This window comes from Perna viridis, chromosome 12 (assembly GCF_037379345.1).
Source record: "Perna viridis isolate PV_CMFRI_1.1 ecotype Kerala chromosome 12, ASM3737934v1, whole genome shotgun sequence".
Classification (NCBI taxonomy): domain Eukaryota; kingdom Metazoa; phylum Mollusca; class Bivalvia; order Mytilida; family Mytilidae; genus Perna; species Perna viridis.
Window position 1 is genome coordinate 13,161,527 of NC_142456.1, and position 21,823 is coordinate 13,183,349.

Here is a 21,823-nt window from a genome sequence, read left to right on the forward strand (position 1 = left end):
AGCACCTTAGTTATCCACCTGGTTTTCATAAAATTAAAAATCTCTCACAGTCATTTCTTGACTATTTAATGGCAATAACTCCAACATCGATCGACAGATCTTTGTGGAAAAAAATGGTATATCTTCGTCTCACCATGCTCACCAAATTAAAATTTTTCTAAACCCATTGTTTTCAAGTTATTTCCACAAATCCTCAATTTTTAGTTACGGCGACCATGTTTTCCGACAGATAAAAAATCTCTACACTCAGATTATTAAGTATATCCTAACTAACATCCAAGCCATGATTGGTTACAATCCATCCTACTCGTAGTCTCTTGGGAGAAACTATTTTAAAAGTTCGAAATGTAAAATTCGGGACCCACAACTCATTCATCCGTTAACATATTTTTTTCTGAAAATTTCAGCCTAGGTCCATCCCATCATGCTGAACAATTTTACTCCCTGCTAGATTTTAGCTAAACCCTACTGTTTTTGAGTTATAATTTGCAAAATTTTACAATTAAATCTCTTTTTCTATTTATAGTAATGGCGTCCATGCTTTTTGCCAGATCAAAAAAAAATTGGGTGCGAGTCTGGGATATCTTTTGGCCTTAAAATGAAACAAGAAAACTTGTAATTAAACAATAATCAGTTGCAATTGCAAGATAAAAAATCCCCACACAGAGATTGTGAAAGATACCCTCATGATCATTCAAGCAAAGTTTGATTACAATCTATCATGTAGTTTGAGATGAGATTTATGAAAAAGTTTACACGAGACGATAATGACGGACACAAAGTGATGACAATAGCTCACACGACCTTAAGTCTTAACTAAATCATATTTGAACTTCTGGTTGCTATGGAAGTCAACTAGCAGACCAAAACTTCCACGAAATCTTGTGTTACCCGAGGCTGTCAATGAAAATACCCCTCTTCAGTAACAATACTTCAAATAAGCTTTCACTAACCAATTTAAAAAAATATAAATGATCATTTAATCATTTAATATATTCAATGCATCATTTTAAATTTATGTTCTTCGACAAACTTTAAACAGTCGATAGAGTCGTAACAATTTATATTACTTACATATTCTGTAACAAATAAATAAACAGATACTACAACATACAAATGTTAGTATATATTTAACAAGCAGTTATACCGGTCATCATAGGGTAATGTTTTCTGAACACAATGCAACACTATTTCAATTCAAGAACAACTGTATAAAAAATGACAATCTTGTAAATATCTCAAGCAAGATCCATTTTATATTGTTCTGTTGCTAAGGGCCGTAAGTAAAATTGAGTATCTTTGCTTTGCGCATGTACTGTTGTTACTTTGTATGTATTATTTTATTTATTTTATGTTCTTTGTTGTGTTTGTCTGTTTTCCTTCTCTGGTCTTTGTCCCTGGATTACTTTCTGTTGATTTCCGCTATAATCTTGGTTCATTTGATTACTTTATTGCTAAATTGCAAGAACTGGCGAGTTAATACAAGTCTAGACCCCTTTAGCGCGAAATAAGCATAAAGAAATTTTCCTATCACTAACAACATACCATATCATGTTAACTGTGGGGCAGTAAATGAGTATACAGTGGCGGGTCCAGAGTTTTAGGTAAGGGGGGAATTCTTGAGTGGATCACCGGTGAGAATCACGAGGTGATCCAAATTTACTAAGGGATTTGGGCAAATGCCCTCTCCCCAATGAAAATTTTGAAATATTAAACCTCAAATCCAGCATTCTGCGGGTATCTTGAACGATTTTCAAGAATTTTTAAAATTTCAATTTCCCCCCTGGATCCGCCACTGGTATACACGAGATACACTACCAAGAGGCAGGGCTTGGGCTCACGGAAGTGCATATTGATCATGCTCATCGACTAACCCGCAATTAACACGAAACGGGTTCCCCTCCTCAAAATCGATTCATTAGTTGTGATAAAATATCACATGTCAAACGATTTTAATTCAAGAACCAAAATTTGCAACAAATCACCATCTTTGAAAGATAATGGAAATAATACTACATGGAGCAGCTTGAAACAACCGCCGACGCCGAACCCTGAACTGTTGGGACAAGTATGGCACAACACAGCTCATTGGTCGTGACTTAATGTTAATGCTAATTTGCTAATATGATAATTTAAAAAAATCTGTACATAATGAGCCATATGGTTGAGCAGTTCCTTAAATCGTGTGTACAGATGCAGAGACAAAAATGATTCATTCATTCATCAATATTTACATATATTTTACTGAGCAGAGGCAAAACAAGTAAATAAATGTATAAATACTCTTCATGTTTTCCACAAAAAAATCTAAACCACATATTTTATCTATGTATATGCAAATTATGACCAATAGAATAAGATACCAATAAATGTGTACTCATAAACAACAATTTTATTCTGTTAGTAGGGAAGAAACCCAACTTTATGAATACATTATCAAGTGGCAATTTTATTCCATGTCATCTTTCAGATGCCAACAAATAAAAAAAAGCTGCCTCATAAATTATACTTCTTAAAACAGAAATAAAATCTATAACAACATGTTAAGTGAATATAACCACAGTCGGACCCAGACATTTTGAAAATGAGGGGTGCCAGCCAGGCTTCCTCAGGAAAAGGGGGATGCTAGGACATTATTTCCCATTTTTTTGTGAATGTTACTCATGAAAATGAAGAATTGTCCAATAAAAAGGGGAGGTGCCAACCACCTGTACCCTCTCCCCCTCTGGATCAACCACTGATTACTTATGTTTTTTGCAGACATTCCAAATATTGCAGCCAAAAATATAAATAACAGATTGGATATTGCAATATATCACAACAAAGTATGAGAACAAAACAAAATGTAGAGCAAAAAAATCTTTTGGATTAAACAAGGTCATAATTAATACTGTAAACAGGCGCGTAGCTGAGGCCAAATTGAAGTGTAGGCAAAAAAACGGCAGGGGGACTGGGGGCTGCTTTTAAGGCCCCCAGCAGGTCCAGGGGGGCAAAGCCCCCTCCCCCCGAAGCTCCGCAGAGACAGCGTTTTAGAGCATCATTTATGCCTCTCCTGGTTGTATTTTATCTTAAAAAAAAAAAATTGGCAAAATTAAGTGCAGGCAAAAGCTTTTTTGCCTAACGGCAGCTATGTGCCTGGTAAATTTCAAGTGTTTGGCATGTATTGAATATTGCAATTTTGAAGCAAAAAAAATCAGCACTAGTTATGTTAAACAAAATCAATTACTTTGTGTTTTAATTATTGTAATTTTGGGTCAGTCACATTTTTTGCAATAAAAAAAACTATGCAATAGTTTCTGAATTAACAATAAACTAAATGTACATTATAAAGAATCATAAAAAAGGGAAATTACACACCTGCCCTCCTCCCCCACACCTATTACTAATTCACTATATCACAGAAAAAATTGCAACATATGTTTCCAAGTTTTTTTTTTTGTTTTTTTATTTATTTATTTATTTTTTTGTTTTTTTATTTGCTTTCCATTAATTAATTTGTTAGTCCTAAACATATGAAAGCACTTGAGAATCATGTTTCCAAGAACATTTGTTTGAATTTTTCCTGTGTAAAATGTGCAACTACAGTTGAAAGGAACTACAGTGGGAAGGCCCAGAAGTTCTGACTGCTTTTTTAGCAATCAAAGACTCAGACCTAAAAACCAAACAATGCACACCTGGAAAAGTTATGAGTCAAACATTAAAACTCTTTTGATCTTTAAATTGTGTTCTTTTTTCATTAATTCAACTTCGAAATAAAAAGAATGGCGCAAAATCTTGCGTTTTTTTACTGAAATCATTCCTCCATAGAAAAAAATTTTTTTAAGCATTTTGACTGTTTATAAATAATAAAAAATAACTTGACAACACTATGTAAAAAGATTTCTTTTACTCAACAATGTAATTTTTTAACCTTCAATATTTAGCGTGAAACTTGTCTAAATCAAACCCTTATTGGACTATAAAATTTGGTCAGCTTCTTTCAAATGAAAATAGATTTAGAACCGAAGTATGAAGGGGCTTCTAAATGTGTCTAGTTTAGGAAGATTTTCAAATTTTTTGTGGATTAGTCCAGATAGGTTTCACTGTATTAGAGTTGACATCAACATCACTTTTTTTCAATTTTCTCAACTTTGGAATAAAAAAAAATCCTTAAGTATCAAAACAGTGTAAAAAAACTACATATTTTGACTCATTTGAGAAGTTGGGTACAAGACTAAATTTACAAATTCATGAAATATAAAGTTATAGGTATGCATTTACCACAAAAAGTACAGCTCTGCCTTAAAATTAGGAAGATGCTTATAAAGGGTGATTCATGCATTTCTTAATACCAAATATTTTTTATTGCAAATCCTTCTGTGGGCTCCCAAGACACTGTATTAGGAAATATAAGTGCTAATAAAAATAGTCCATTGGAGGAGATATAAAAACTTTGGCAATGTTCTACTACAGAAAAAGTACCAAAAGATTTCCTGTCAAATTTTTACACAATAACCAGTCAATAAATATTCCAAGATACATAGGAAAACCCAAATATTTTTTGAATGGAGAAATCCTTCAATAGGCATCATAGAAACTGTATTCAGAAATAAAAGTGAAAATGAAAGTTGCCCACTGGAGATAATAACACTTAGATTTTGGTTATGGTCTACTACAGAAAAAGTACGTGAAAACTTCCCACAAGAATGTTTATACTATAACCAGTCAAAATTATTTTCATGATAAGAAGCAGATCCAAGGACATGAACATAGGAAGAGTTGTTTTTAGGACCTGAAGATATGATGAATCACCACCTGTCTGGTTTTTAGACAGAACCATAACTTAAGTCATAACAAGAGGCTCCCAGGAGCCTGAATCACTCACCTGGTTAAATTTTGTCTTTCAAGGGCAATAAATTGAACAAGTTGTCCAACAATTCTGACTCAAGAAGACTTTGGTAGGACTATCATAAGGATAATTTCTATTATAGTTTTCAAGATATTGGCTGAAAACTGTAAAAAAAAAACAACTTATTTTTCATCTTTCAAGAGCAACAACTCTTACAAGGAGTCACCTGACAACTTTAATCTCTGAAGACTTTTGAAGGCTGTATAATAAGAGTCATTTCAGCCACAGAAATAATTTTGCTAAACCTAGCAGTTTTGGAGATATATGTGAAAAACTACTGTCTGCCCCTTTGTTCTATGTGTAATAATGGCAGCCATGTTTTAAACAGATCAAAAATCCCCACATCAGTTCTATGCACGATACCCCAAGGAACATGCACACGAAGTTTGGTTCCAATTGGTCAAGTAGTGTCAGAGGAGAGAAGAGTTTTGAAAAATTGTCATCAATGACGATGAACAACGACGATGATGGATGCCAAGTGATTGCAATAGCTCACATGGCCTTCAGCCAGGTGAGTTAAAAAGCTACCTACTGACCTGAAAAAAAAAGGTAAAGCTACAAAAAACTGGGAAATTAAACTCCTTCCAAAATGACCTACTAAAGAATTCCTAATTTATGAGCATTAGCAATATGTTGAACTACATCTTCAGATGTTGAAAACAATGCCTCACAGAATGAGCACTTGTATGATTCATTGGCATGCACTATCAGGTGACGATTCAGATGCCACTTTGTAAGTAACATCTGACCACATATCGGACACGTCATTGCTTTTTTCATTGCACTGGGACTATCATGATTTTTCATATGTATTTCCAACTCCTCTTTGGACTGACACAAATATAAACAATATGAACACTCGAACCAATTCCCACTGGCAATGTCTAAACACTTTTTAAAATTTGGTACATAGTTTTTAGGGTTCGTGAGAAAAGTTTTTCTATTACGCTTTGGAGTGTTAGATTGTTTCTTCTCTTTCCCTTTGATAACTGAAATGCTTTCTGTTGGTTTAGTGGCTGGGTTTTTTTTTACAGTTTTTATCTCATTAGCATTTTTTTCAAACTCCTCACAATCATCTGAGTCATAATCAGCCAATGATTCTTCCTCAGAATGTACCCACTCGTCCTCGGAAACCTCTGAGGCATTTTCACAACTTTTGATTTTTTTGTCACATTCAACTTCTTTATAATCTTGTTTTCCAGTAGTAGTTGGTTCAATTTTCTTTTCTAACATTTCCTTTATGACTGATGAATGACTGTTACTTGATTCACTTCCTGAACTCAGACCTAACAATGACTTGCCACTTGAGGTCACATTCAATAAACTTTGACCCTCATGCTGTTTCAAGTACTGTCCCAATGGCTGTAATTTAGAGGTTGTTTTATTTAATCCATCTTGTAATCTTTCACTATTCAACTTAAGTTGAGTTTTTGTTTGTGTAATCAAAGACTGATAATATTGTCCTTGACCTAAAACTGTTGGTGAACTCTGACTTAGAGCATTCCTTGAAATTGGTTGAGGCATTTTTCCAGGTTCCAATACTAATATCTGTGGTGTACTTCCTTTTAAAGATGTACTGACCTTAGGAACAAAAGTTGAGCAATAAGTTGATAAAGTTGTTGCCATGGGAGTGTTTGAATTAGGTAGGAGGAGTACCTGACTTGCCATATTCCCTGCTGTTGAAGTGGGCAATGTTTGTGAGTTTGAATTTGTATATTTATGATCCATTGATATTGAATTAATGACTTTACAGTTTTTAGCAATGTCAAGTGGTTTTATACTTCCTTTATCTTCAAGAAATACTTTAACTGACTCAGGGTTTTTTACCACTACAGGTACACTAATGAGTTTTGGTGACTTGGTTGAAGAGGTTGTCTGAGGGTCAACAGTTTTTAACTGCCCAAGGTTACAAGTGCTAATGACAGGAGCAGACTTCTTAGTGAGAGGAACGGTTCCTAGGGAACCAGTTTCCAAATTTGTTGCATCAGCACTATTAATAGATTTTATTTGTGATTGTTTATCTCCTTTACTGCTCTTTTCATCCGATTCTATCTTAAATACATATGGCCCTTGCATATGTAAGGTTATGTGATGGAGTAAAAATTGAGAATTAGGAAATCTTGCAAAACACATACCACACTGGTAAGGAATGTCTTCAAGTGTCAAATTTTTAGATGAATTTATCTTTCTTATATAGTCTACCTGTGTAAATTTCACTTGCTGCTCTTTTTCAACTGGTTTGCTACCCTGAAAAGTGTTCTTTTTTGTTGAACCAGTTTCACTAGCACTAATAACACAATTTAATAGAGAGGTATTGCTATCAGTGTTATGAAGTACTTCCTTTTCCTCAGTATTACTAGCATTTTTGTTCATAAAACATATATTTGACTTTTCCTTAGCTTTCTCTCTGTTGGAGACATGGCTTGATACATGATGTTTTAGCAGTAACATATTCAAAAATGGCATTCCACATACAGTGCATTCTGGAATGTGAGGTTGTTCAAATAATGTATGAACATCCAATTTTGAGTGTTCCTGGAGGTGAGCTAGCATTGCACTTCTCTTGTCAAACAACTTGAAACAAACTCTACAATGAAACTTGTCATCTCCTTTATAGACATCTCCTAAATGCTTAAGCAAATGTAAATTCATATCCTTTCTGTCTTCAAATGAAGTTGGACAATATTTACAAAAGTATTTTGGCAAGTAGTTTACCTCCGATGGCTTAAATCTAGACTTTGTCTTGTTGACAATAACTTGTGGTCTAGCCTTTTTCTGTAACATCTTTTGTCTTAATTTTTTTGAAATTTCTGACTGAATTGTTTTCTCAACATCTTTCTTATATTTGCGCTCTATCTTCAGGTCCTCTTCATTTGTATAAGCTGTCTTTATACTTGTTCCATCAAGCTTTTCAAACTGATGTGTATCTGTCCCATCATACAACTCTGCATCCTGTTCAGGTTCAACTTGTACTGGTTCCTGCTTGATACCAGTGCATGTTTTTTCATGGTTTGCAACCTGCTTTTCTCTGTAGAACCATTTGGGACATTTTAAACAATGATAAACTAGACTACTCTTCAATTCTCTTTTCAAAGAGCAATCATTCATGGCAATTGTTTCTTCCATCTGACTTGTATCAGACTCAAAAGACATGTTTTTATAATGCAGGGGTTTTTCAACATTTTCTTGATTTTCCTGGCTAACACCTTCATCTGTTTCACTTTTACCTTCACTTTGAGTAGAAGGATCTCCACAAGATTCCCTCGAAATTATTTTTTCAACAATTTTCCCATGAACAAATTTCTTTTTTTTCATTACAATTATTTTATTTTTCTTGAGAACTTTGGAATCCTTTCTTTCTCCTCTGGGTGACCGTTGTATATGGTGATTTCGAACATGAGATGCCATAGCTTGTTGGACCCGGAATTTCCGTGAGCAATATGCACATTTGTATATAGGGTTTCCATCTTCATCCAAAGCAACTTTTGCTTTTTTTCGTTTTAGTATTGTTTTTCCTGAATCTTGATCTTCCTCATTATCATCACGGTCAAAGTCTTGACTGACCCTAAGAGATTTTTTCTTATAAACTTTTTTCTGGAGCTTTTCTCTTGTATGATCTGGGTGATGATACCTGTAATGAAAAGCTATTTCTTGAGAACGATAGAAACTTTCACCACAGAATCTGCATTGGTACATAGACTTATGCCGAGAATTATAATGAACTTCAAACTCATTAAAAGTTGCAAAGCGAACACTGCAGTAGACACATTGGTATTGTCCAGCATCATTTATCGTATAGTCTTCTTCAGGTCGAGTGGTCCATTTTGTCATATTAGTTGTCATGGTAGTTTTGGGTTCTGTTCTGTTGGGTGTGTGCCCATGGAATTCTTCATGAAAGTTTGTTACAAATTCTGCAGGTTTCCCATAATCCTCATATTCAACAGGTTCCTCCTTAATTCGCATCATGACTATATCGCCAGTATTTTCTTGAACACTTGGCTCTGTTTGTTGTAAGTACATGCTATTCTCATATTGCTCTTCATCATTATTTATTTGATCATCGGTTTCATTGCCACCCAGCTTTTCTAACACTGGCATAGAATCATCTTCACTAATTTCAGATTCTCTGTCTCTGAGAGAATTTGTTTCAATTTCGGTTCTAACATTACTAATTTTAAGCTGAACAATGTCATCAGCAGGTTTGTCAGTCACTTCATTTTTAGATTCTTTTGAAATGTCTTCATCAGACTCTGCTTCTTCAGATTCAGAATTTTCAGCAGAACTATTTTTCTCATGGTAATAAATTTCTTTTGGAATATCACCTGTTCTTACTTCACTAATTTGCAAATGAGATTCCTGAGAATTTTCAAACCCATCTGCCAGTGTATTATCATAGGTAGCATTCTTGGTTTCCTTTTTGTTTACTTCACTATTAAATGCACTACTTGTGTTGCTTTCATCTCCCGTTAACGATGACTTCTCTTCACTTTCCTGTGCCTCTGTTTTACCTGGACCATTGTGACCTTGAGAAAACTTTGGAAGGTCAAATTCATCTGATTTATCAGAGTTTAATTCAGCAATCAATTTCAGTGTTTCTGCACTATCTTCTGCTAAAGAGGGACTACTTTTTGTGGATTTTCTTGCATGGGTGTCAAGTTCCAAATTGGTTTCTCCATCCATACTGGCAGCTTCAACACTATTTGGTGATTCATTCTTACCTCCTAGTAAGGAAAGTTCACTATCAATGATGTCTGACTGTTCAAGATCATCAAGGCCTTCAGAATCTGCCAACATCTTTTCCCATTCTATTAACATACCATCCATATTTTTTATCAGTTGTCTTTCCAAGTAAATACCACACTATGGAAAATATAAGTAAGTTTATTAAGAAAAAAAAAAGTTGCTATAACATAATTCAGTCTTAAAAAATCAATCTGGCTCATTTTGAAATATGGTGCCAGGAAAAATCCAACTGATAAACTCTATGTATCACTAGGGTTCTTCCATTTCAATAATTTTCATAATGGAGACCATACAAACTTTAGGATACAGTATAGAAAAGGGTGAGATGTAATGCCAGAAATACATGTTTCTCATGCAGATTATTTTTTCTATTTTTCTATAAAAGCAATTATTGATCTTTATGCAACAACATTACAGAAACCCATACAATCATATTTGCTTTTTTTCTGCAGAAAAATAGGCCATTAATGGAATATTTTGAGATACCCTGCCATGTAACAGTGAGAAAAGGGGGATGTCAAAGTGTTCAAAATGTCCCAACTGCAAAATTACAGTTTGGATTTTGCTGAAAACTAATTTTAACCTACATGGTACTTGACAACTGAGGTTCATTGATCCAATCCTGAGTTATGATCTGGAAACTATTGGTGGACAGGTAGACAGGCAAATGGATGGACACACAACTTTTCAGAGGGTATCATATAATACCTCACAACTCATGTGGCCAGGGTGAAAAAGACATGACTCAACAGATCCCTGAATAAACCTAAAACTTATAAAGTCTCTTACATCAGTTTTAAGGAGGTAGACACAACTCTTGAAATCAGTGATATGTTTGTATCATATTCAATTTCACCAAAGCCTATCAAGCTTTCATTTGAAACAGAATTACATCAATCCAAGTTACTTTGATGCTTACATGAGATTGATGTAAAATGATGAATACAAACATTCCAATGATTTGTAACAGTAATCAAGGGAACCAAGGTTATAGCAGTAATCAAAAGAATATAATCAAGGGACAAAGACCAGACATGGAAAACAAACATACACAACAAAGAACATAAAGTAACTAAAATCATACATACAAAGTAACAAAAGCAAATGAGCAACTCAGACTCCACTAAAAACTGGGAGCATGGACCAGGTGCACTGGTAGGGTAAGCGTACCCTGCTTTTCTAGAAACACCAGCCGAGTTGCTCATAAAAAGTCAAGTCCGGAGTAGTCGAAAGAGGAGAAGAAAACTATGACATGTTGAAAAAATAAGTTTTCATAGCGCAGATGGATACACCATAACGATCCATGATGACAACTATAATACTTCTGCAGTGATGACAATCTTGTAGCAACATAACCCTGTCCAAGAAGCCTATTTGTTAGAATTCTAGCGTGATACAAAAAGTCTGCATAGTTTCAGCAAGCTCTGACATAATGTATGAACACTCCATACGCAGGTGCTGAAGGGATGTTGCCACAGATGAAAGGAAAGCTGACAATTCTGAATGAAAAGTCATCACGTTTGTCGTAAAGTTTGGTCAATAGTTTTCCTTTACCATTGATTTCTTAGTGTAGGTCAAGATTTGAGGCTGACTTCACAGTGTCTGTAGTATTATTTATCTCAAGTTCTTTGGGGTAGATGTGATGTATCAAATCCCCCAAATTAGGATTGTTTAAAGATAATACATCTTCTGTATAGCAGAAACTGAGATTAAAGGATCTAGCTAAACGTTATTCTTTCTTTCGAATCAGATCAACTATAAAGTCAGCCTCATAAGAGTGAAGGAAATGGTCAGCAAGTAGAGGACCACAATTTGTTCTCATTGGAATGCCGACTGTTTGTTGAAAAACATGTCCACCATACTGGACAAATATGTTGTAGATTAAAAATTCCAGTATTTTGTAAATATCATTTTCTGTATATTTGGAAGATGATTTGGAATTATTTCTTACAAAGTATGAGGAATCTCTACCAAGAACTGTATATTTGTATCTAGGTGTACCATCTTTTTTGTATAAACAACGATGTATAATGCTTTTAAGTCAGGATTTTAACTGAGTATGGGGAATAGAAGTACATAGTGTTGAAAAATCATAGGTTTAATGCTATTATATTCTGATAATAGACTTGAACTGATTGACTCCAAAAGATCTTTCGAATTTTTCAGGATCCACATTGAATTAATACCACTATGGGAGTAACAAGTGTTGTGGTAGGACTGCAGACCCTCTCTGACAGCTGTGAGTATAGAAGTTAAAAGTTCTGAAAGAGGTTTGGTGGTATATTTTGCAGATCCAGCTATGTAACGTTGTTTAACAAAATTTTGCTTAGACAATGGTCACTTCCACTATTTCAGGATTTTACAGGTCGAGAACAAATCCTTAAATGAAGGTTAACCCTCCCCCCTCCCCCATACAGGATAGGACCCATCAAATGGTGTTTTTTTTTTTGTTACCCATTATAGACCAGGAAGTTCGGAAAATATCATTAATCTCCCTCTGACTACAGACAAACCTGTGTATCTAGAAAATTTTATTACAGATGCATAGAAAATTTTTTTGTAAATCAACTGACCTCACTTTAGCTAGGCATTTTTTTTCCAATCTACAGAAGTTGACAAAATAAACACCTGAGTTTCACTTGATATGGTCCACTCATTTACACAGTTTAAATTACCTTTTTTGTATACATGTAAGTGTCTATAGACCCTTTGGGTTAAGCTGATGAGCATGCACAATATACACATCTGCTTGAAGTAGGGCTAGCTTGGGTAGAACAAAAGAATTTCTTTGCAGAAGTGTATATTAAGCATACTCCATGCATGTTCATTGAGCATCCAACAGTTAAGCACAAAAAGATATGTTGTCCATCACACCAGTTTGAATAGAGTTCACCTTTAATATGTGGGGAACATCTCAAAACATTACCTCAACTTAATTTATTTTGGTACTCTCTGAAGATTTGATAAAAAATGCAAAGCACAATCAAGTTGATGCTTACATGAGATTGATGTAAAATGCTGAATACAAATGTTTCAATGATTTTTAAGAGTTGTGTCCCTTACCTTAGGTCTACAAATCAGGAAATGAATTGTAATGTTAAAGTATCTACATGTAGGTCCAGCAACGCTTTAAATTGTTCCCAAATTCACAGGTTTGCCTGCAGTCAGAGGGAATCTGGTAATGAAATAAAGCCAATATTTGTCAAGAGGTGATGATGAACCTTAACATATCATTTTCTACAACTTAGGATGGTTAATAAAAATATTAAGATGATATTTGCGTCAGTTAAATGCTATTATTTTATCCCACTTCTACAATTAATATCTTCCGCAATTTTTTGACTCTTTCATCTTACTAACTCTACATTTTGGTCCAGCAAATTTGAATTATCTCCCTTTCCTACAATGTACTACAACTTTACAGATAGGATTAATTGACTAAATACATATCAAAACAGTTTCCAGTTTAATGTAAATACCATGAATCTAAATGTGAACATGTCTCATTAAATTATGGTTTGAAAATGACTTTCAAAAATCATGTGCTGTTCAGTATTTAAGTGACAGCTACTTGCATAATAGAGTTGCTTAATGCACTCAGTCAAAATTTAAAAAAAAATGAATTAGCTGTGATCTACATAGGGGTGGAATAAATTTAAGGCCACATAAAAATATGTCTGTTTAATTTTACATTGGAAGAAAAAATAGGGTAGGTACATGTACATTTGTAAGGGTAAAATCATTTTATTCTTTTAAATTCTTTTATATAGACACTTATGGGAGGATTTCTTGACTTTAATAGACTGCAACTAAAACTTGACATTTTAGCAGCATGTAAAAAATGCCAATAAAATGTGCTATGGTAGGCAGGGTAACCTTAAACAGACATGTTTTTTTTTCTCTGGCCTAACTGGCCCTATTGCCCTTAAAAATAAAGAGCAATTCTTTAACCAAGAAATCCAGTATGACACATATAGATGTACAATATAGTCAGCAAATTACCTAATGTAAGTTCCATCTGTGGTTCATCTTTAAGTTCCAAGGTCATTCAACCAGACATAATTCTTCTGAAAATAAAATAAAAAGTAATTTTATTAAAAGGAACATTAAACAAAAAAAAAACAAACACATTGATTGTTTACAAGAATACTTATCACTTACTAAAGCTCTTGTAATAGTTAATTACATCTAAGTTATTTAAAACATGTTAAGATTTACGTTATTTACCATTCTACTTGTAGATGTGTTTCACTTACATTATCATACTTAATATTTTTTTGTAAAGATTTGGACATATAGAATAGGACTGTTTCAATTGTGTGGAGCTATTCAATAACATCACATCTGTTTTCCCATTGGAGCCTCAGAGAACAACCTTAGTGTTATGAATGCCCATTCACTTGCGAAATGACAGGTACTTGTAATTGTACATTTTTTGTATATCTAAGTTTTGTTCATAGTATTGGGAATTTTAGGGACATATATTCTTCACCAACTTTCTGTAGTATGCCTTAATTTTGGCCCTCCCCCATTGCAAAAAAATGTTCAAAATGGCCTAACTCGAAAACTACATTTGGATTTTGAACTTAACTTGTATTTGATTGGACTTAACAAATGTGCAATTTTTTTTAAAAGCAAATTTGGTATCAGCATAGAGAAAAATGAATATGGAATTTAACTAGGTAGGTGTGACATGCATGATTTCAACCTAAAAGTTGTTAGAAGTGTGTGAAGTGTGTTTCTCCACAGTATCACTAATCTCCAACTTTTTAGTAGGCACATGGTTATGATCCCCAACCTAACATACATGTATCAATATCCCAATAAAAAAGGGGGTTGCAGAGTTATAGGAAATTCTGACTATGCAAAAAATGAGCTGATGATAACATAACTTCACATTTCAAAATTTGTAAGTTGAAACCCCATCCCTTTCATGTACATGTATGTGTAAGGCAATACATGAAATACTATCCAGATGAAATCTTATCCTGTAGATATTTCACATTAATATTTTTCCTGAGGATAATATTTGACTGTGAAAAATCTCCACACCTACGTGTATTGATTCTACTGCTAGATTTATAATATTACTATAATTTATTATAAAAGATCTAGAGGTATTACTATTTGTAATCACTACTGGCATGTTATTAACATGTAATACTATTAAATATTATCCAGAAGGTGGGTTTACATATGGTGAACATAATTCATTCTGTAAATAAAAAACCATGTCTCCGCTGTACTTTACAGAAGTAACACCGTAAATGATTGATTGTTGGGGTTAAATGTCCGAGCAGCAATATTTCGGTGAAACACCCTAAAGGAAATGTGTTAAAAAAAATTAAATTCTGTATCAATTCCTGAATCTGGCAGTAGGTGAAACATGGTATGAAAAAAAAAACATCATTTTGATAGTGTAATTTGACTATTTGCACCATTAGAATCAAGAAAAACAGGCAAAACTTTCCATATCATGCTGGACCATTGAGTTACAATTCATTGAAATGCACTGAACATTTCAAGGGTCGATAACTCTGTCAATAACCTCATTTTTCTAAGATTCTATTGAAAAAATTTCTGCACAAAGCCAGTGATACAGAGATCAAATAATGGTCTTTTCAAATAGAGAAATCCTTGAGTGATATTACATTTTCAGATCGGTGGGGTTTTGACATGCATGTTTCTGAAATTTGCCCATTTTGCTGATTCTTACAAACACTTGCACTTGATAAATTTGGTTGGATTTGCTCCTGTACATAAAATGAAAAAAAAATTATTTGGTTGGAATTCAGGCAGTACTTAAAAGTAAACAATGGATAAATTTAATTAACAATATGTTTGGTGTAATGTTTATCAATGGTAAAACTTAATTGTTTCATGATATCCTGGCATTTTTTTTTTTTACTTTTTTTTATATACATGTACATATAGGTATATACTAACGAAAAAAAGTCATGTGCCGGAAGTAACAAAAAACGACTGTCCTTACAGAGAAACTCATTTCCTTAAATCAAACAAATAAAAATATAAAGGTTAAGATTACGTTTCAGTAAAAATAACTTCATCTTTTCTGATAGTTTTTGAGTCTTTTCAAATTACTGAGGTTGTCGTCTAATTTCATATCAGATTACATGAAAGAAAGAAAAAGTCTTATCAATTGATATATAAATTGTATTTTCATAACCCTTTATAACTTCAATTCAGTAAGCTACATTTGTAACTGTTATACATTATAACACACGTTCAATAAGTTCAATTCATGTAATTTTAATATTGGCCGAAACCACTTATTGTAACTGTGTTAGAGCTAAATAAAATTTTTATTTATTTATTTATTCATTCATGATATGTGTAAAATTTTGCCAGAATCCGTGGAGAACTGTAATATTTTCAGTATCTGTACAAATTAATCTGACCCACCAAAACTGAAATGTCTTAAGGGTTAAAAATTGTTAAGTATGGCTACATGCTACAAAGTTATCGACCATCTTTTAAGCAAGGGGAAAAGGGGGGATGGGGCTAGGATTTTGGAAAAACAGTTTTTTACTCATTCATTGAAAAAAAAAACATTTTTCCCATTATTTAACAAGACAGATTTTCAAATGAAAATATTGATTGTGCTTACTGCTAAAATATAAATAAAAATATTGCACTTGCGAAACAAAAAATCTCTTTCAACCCCCCCCCCTTAATTTGTGCCAAAGGGATCTTTAATTGTCATTTACCATTTCTTGCACAGACGATACATGCATGGTAAATCTCATAGTGCTTGCTGATTCAGGCAATGCCTATTCCATATTATCCTCAGTGCTCCAGCTAGAAATTGAAACGGGCACGGTACCAGTGGAGGAAAGGGCACTTTCTCAAGTTTGAGAAGGGCACATTTTTTAGCAATGGAGCTATCCAGTTGCTTGTCGTTGTTTCCACAGTTATTATTAGAGGATGTATTTTCACTAACTGATTTTTAATCAATGCAGTTAACTTTCAAATCCTCGAGTTTTTCCTCAAATCCTCAGGCTCAAATAAAAGTAATTTTGTTGAAGCAACATGAGAGTGTACTGTATCTCTTGAAAATTATTAAGATTCAATATTTCTTAAAGTATATTTTCCTTCAGTTTTTATTTGAAACAACGATTTGATAATAGTTCTTAAAAGCCGGCAACATCTACCTTTTTTAGGCAATCCTTTAGACCCTCAGATCTACAAACGCATGCGTATAACCATCGCTACACTATTCTTCCGTAAGCTTTAATTTTACGATAATGCAGCATGTAATACCCAGCATTATACACATTCAATATATCGTTTCGAGGTAGATAGTCTAAAAAAACCTACGAATATGGACTTTATTAAACGTCATAAAGAAGAAAATTTGACTTATAAATATACAAAATCGCGACCTACTTTCGGTTGTAAATTATTTGTTTACCTGTTGAAAATCTGTCGGCGACACTTGAAATCAGCGACCGTGCGAAATACACACGATGAACTCCTTTGTGAGACAACCTCGCCGTTCTGAAAATATTATAGGATACGATAACTTCCCGTGAATATTCTAATATCCAAATTATTTCCACATAATTACAAGGAATCCGTGTAAATTATCGGTTCTTGTACGGTGGTCGGCTAAAATGGCGAAGCTAACGTTAACGGGAAGTAGTACGTACGATCGATGAGGCATCCGCGGGGTAATCTTTTGATTATCTCGTCTCCTGACCGTATTTCGCTTATTGTGCGTAACGCTGATTTTGACGCGATTGAGAATCTTAACGTAGAGTAGTAATTAAATTTTGAGGATCACAAGTTTTCTCGTAATTGTATGTTGCATATACCTGTAATTTTTTTTATTACAGTCGGCCCTGGCATTCGACGGGTTTCGTTAGATTTCAAGGATGTACAACATCGGTTTTTTAATTATCTTACCCGTTTTTTTTTCGTAAAGACATCACATTAAAGGACCTTGAAACTAATACTCGTTAGTACAGGGGTTGCCCGTCACGGAGATGTTTCAAGCAAAATGGGGCGAAGATATACTGTGCATTTTTTTTTCGATCGTTACCTTCTTTCAATCACTGCATTTTAATGAAACAGAGACCTATAGAATGATAATTTCAAATTAAACCAAGGACTTAATATTCTAATATACACTCCCTACTTGCAATTGAAAGTAACGTGAATAACTGTGGATCTTGAACAAAAATTTTGTCACTTTTTCAATTTCAGCAAAAAAACACTGTGAATTTTACAAAACAAGTGTACGTCAAGGATGTTTGTCAAATGATGACCATTTGCAAATGATATATCTGTGTCTAGCAATGTGTCGGGAACCAAGATTCTAGCGGAAATCAAAAGAATGTAATCCGACAAAATACAAGACATGAAAAATATGCTGACACACACAGCAAAGAACATAAAATAGCCAAAATAATAATACAAAGTAACAAAAGTAAATGAACAACTCGGACTTCACTAATAACTGGCAGCATGGACCAGGTGCACCGGTAGGGTAAGATGCTTGTCTTTTCCGACCCTACCGATACACCCATACTCCAAGTCTTGATTTGGACAGAGGAATTTTCTTTAGTTTAGCCTTTTATAAATGTTTTTAAATTTTATTTCTGGTACTATTTGTTGTTCGTTGTTCATTTACAATTTCTTATAATTTGTTTTCATCTTTGCCAATCGAATTTTAAATTTAGAATTTTGGACATCGTTTCAAATGACCGTTGTTCTTATTCTTACTAATACTACGTATAAGAGATTTGGATTCAGTTTAGATTACTCAAAGGACGAGTGTCAATAAAGGCCATCTCCAGCCCAATTTTTTACCATAAAATAAAGTTCTAATTTTCACCAAAATGAATGATCAAAGTAAGGAAACTAAAATAAGTATAAAATCTTTCTTTGAATTCGATGAATTTCACAGGACCAAGTTTGAACTATGATAGTGTTGACATATTTTGATGTGTTCGCCTGCAAACAACAGCTGCAAGTTAGAAACTGACAAGGTAATTTGTAATGATTAAAGGAACGTGTTGCTGTTCTTTAATGTATCAGTTTTTTTTAGGGTACACTTACACTCAACCAGGAAATACACAAGTCCCAGAATCAACAATTAAGGTCTCAGCGAAACGGTCACACGTATTTTTTCAAATTTTGTTTCGCTGTTTTTTTTGGGTTTTTTTTTTGGGTTTTTTGGGGTTTTTTTTGTTGTTTTTTTTTTTTTTGCAAGTACATGTAATGATGTCAAGACCTACATTTTTATAAGTAGATATTTAAGGTCCAAAAAACGAATTCAAAATTTGAAAGAAAATGGTATCATATTGATCATTTAAAGGCGGAACAAAATTCATATGATATAAAGTCTCTTAAATTCATGATGATGGTTGGACCAAGGAGTTTAATATTTAACTCCTTGGTTGGACTTAGGGATTTCCTGTACTTGGCGATCGCATTACTGGTATACCAGTATTGTCCACAAAACTGATATAAAAAATATTCCAGTATTGTGATTTTTTTTCTTCAAAATTTTGGATATTGAAGACTATAAACGATCGACCGGGTATTTAATTATTTCTTGTTTTCATCAAGGATTTTTATAGATTTTTTCTGCTATAAATATCCTTCGTTTCATGAAAAATCCATGTTTTCGCGGGGTTTTATTTTATTTTTTTTTCTTTTTCGATTCTCTCTAGACTTATCATAAAAAATATTTGGTGTACTACTTCCGGTTGAAAAAGTTGGTGATGTTGACGTTTTTTGAGTTGGTTTAATATTATCCTGAATTCAAACAAAGCCATTTATGGGGAGCATGACACCAGCTTTTCCCTAAAATGAACAGTATGTGTACACATTTTTTGCAACTTTTCTTTAATACTGATTTATCTTGACATTTTTAAGGACAATGAAGGGAGTCTTTTTTTTGACACCCTGACAGTACTGACAAATGAAAACAAAACCGAAAAAGTAGTTTTAATCAAGGAGTTAAATATATAGATGCGTAATCGATTGAATTTTTATTGATAATCTTCAATATGAGGTAGGTGTTATACATGTAAGGGGACAAAGTTTTATATACTATTAAAGGGCTGTCAACTTTGCGTGAGATTTTGCAAAATTTTTAAAAGATCAAGGGAAAATGCTGCCAAATCACTTTCAAAATGGGTGAGTGTCCTGGCATGCCAACATAAGTGAGCTCCATGTACATTTAATATGAGGAAGCAGTGTCATACCATTTCCTGTTACCAGTGGAAAGTAATTTTTAAGGTCAGGAAAATTTAAAAAGAGATGCTAGCAGTCTTTTGGACTAAAATCACTCCGATTTATTACGAATAGATCCCAAAAGAAAGTGTCACTAATTCGTGTGTTTTAACTCGCGATTGGACAACATGACTTTCATCCATGTTATTTTGGTGTTGGTAATAAAGCGTCAGAATGATAGCCATCATTATTATTATAATATTAAATCAATAAATCAAACCGGATTCGTACTGTCAGGTATATTTTACAATCAAAAAGGTTGCATTTAGTTCACACATAGTAAGTACAAACAAATAATTGTCTTTTTGGAAATACTTGAACAATTTTCAGCTTTAAGTACTCCGATTTGTATGCTTTTCTGGGAAGTTTTTTTCAACTCTGAAATCAGTGACAAAATATGAAGGTGTTGGTACTGTAAATGAGACGTATTTTATGATAAAGGTGTATTTGATGAAAAATTCAAATGATTTGAAATGAACTGGAAGAAAAATAAACTTTTAGTGTTTATTCAATTTGTTCATTTATTAAATGAAATGAAAAGATACAAAAATGTACCATTATGTATCAAAACTATGGTTTACTTAACCTCTTCATACAGGGACTTGACTCTTATTTGTATTCAAAACACAAGCAAAAGAACTAACCTTAAAAATATCAGGGAAGCTTACTGTATTTACTGGGAAAGTAGATTTTGAGTAATGACTTTCCCTTGGAAAGTTGACCTAACATAAAAATCCTAGAACACTGGGAAGGCATTAGCAAGTGCATCAAGAGTACCAGGTTCCCTTGTAAACAAAGTATAGTACAGCTCATAGCATAGTCTGGTAAATACCTGGTGATGATTGGGGGTTTTTACAGTCTTGACTATCCTTATGGATCTTAAATGATCGCCCCTTACGGGGATTCTGTTAGTAATGCCGTTTAGTAGTAGAAGGTAGTGGATCCCAGTCATCGGGATACCTGACCGAAGAACTCAGAGTATGTCCTACTAGTGGCTGGGTTGGGTGGGTCCGAGAGCATTTCCCCACTCTTAACTGTTTGGGAGTACATCAACGTATGGAGTGAAATACCTGGTATCCAATGCCAGGTTATTTATTGCTTATTGTCCCTTAATTAACAGGACCCCATTCCACAGCATTAGCTCAGTGGTTCCAGTATATACACAGGATGTGACTACCGTATATTCTGGTGTATAAGCGCTATTTTTTTTTAGGTGACTTCTACCTGCGTTTTATACACCGGTGCGCTTTGTATATGTATTTTTTTTTTCAGACCAGATCAGCTGATCTGATTTTGACCGGAAATTACATTGTTGACATTATTTTATACGATCTGAACAGCCGACTATGACAGGAACTTGCAATGTATACATCTTGTTTTCATCTGAATAAATATTTATGTTTTGTTTTGTTGCTTATTTGATTAAAAAGAATAAAATGTATAATAATGACAAAGTTTTCATGACTTGTGTCCTTACGATCAATAATTTGGTCACGTGGTGATATATTGTTAATTAATTTTAGAGTTATCAAGAGGTACAATAAAGAGGTTTTGTTTTTTTCCCCTATTAATGAGCACATTCACTTTTTTAGATTTTGTGTCTGGTTTTATTCTTGAGGCTGTCAATTTGGATAAGGACAGATAGTTTTTAAACAAGTGCAAATTCAGATCATTTATTTTTATAATGTTCTGTTCGACAGAATAAAAGAAAAAGAAATGATTTAAACTAACATTTATTTTTTTAAGGAAATGGAAAGAAAATGACAGTTGATATTTTATAATTTTAATATGTAAATACATTTAAACATAAGATAACAAGCAGGTTAAAAACATTATTATGAAGCACTAAATATTAATCACGAAAGTTTTATCATAAATATTCAAGTGTCACTAGAAAGCACTACGTAATCTGGAAAGTCTAATGAAATA

At 33.5% G+C, this 21,823-nt stretch overlaps 2 protein-coding genes across 4 annotated transcripts in view; one reads left to right on the top strand and one right to left on the bottom strand.

Annotated features, from left to right (window-relative positions):
- Nucleotides 1-1,266: 1,266 nt before the first annotated feature.
- On the bottom strand, nt 1,267-17,285 carry LOC148601264 (uncharacterized). Of its 2 annotated transcripts, XM_088556574.1 has the most exons (4): nt 17,064-17,285; nt 13,634-13,698; nt 12,695-12,806; nt 1,267-9,748 (listed from the first exon to the last, which is right to left on the bottom strand). In XM_088556574.1, the coding sequence occupies exon 4, from the start codon at nt 9,710-9,712 to the stop codon at nt 5,486-5,488; it is 4,227 nt and encodes a 1,408-aa protein (XP_088412700.1). In that variant the 5' UTR covers nt 9,713-9,748; nt 12,695-12,806; nt 13,634-13,698; nt 17,064-17,285; the 3' UTR covers nt 1,267-5,485. The 2 variants fall into 2 exon arrangements, with proteins under 2 accessions (XP_088412700.1, XP_088412701.1); XM_088556575.1 differs by lacking the exon at nt 12,695-12,806.
- Nucleotides 17,286-19,347: 2,062 nt separating this feature from the next.
- The window catches only part of LOC148601265 (polyamine-transporting ATPase 13A3-like), a 53,049-nt gene continuing 50,573 nt past the window's right edge, over nt 19,348-21,823 (top strand). For both annotated transcript variants that reach the window (XM_088555960.1, XM_088555961.1), the window contains exon 1: nt 19,348-19,474. In XM_088555960.1, coding sequence (XP_088412086.1) covers nt 19,468-19,474 — 7 coding nt within the window. In that variant the 5' untranslated portion in view covers nt 19,348-19,467. The remainder of the gene's footprint in view (nt 19,475-21,823) is intronic.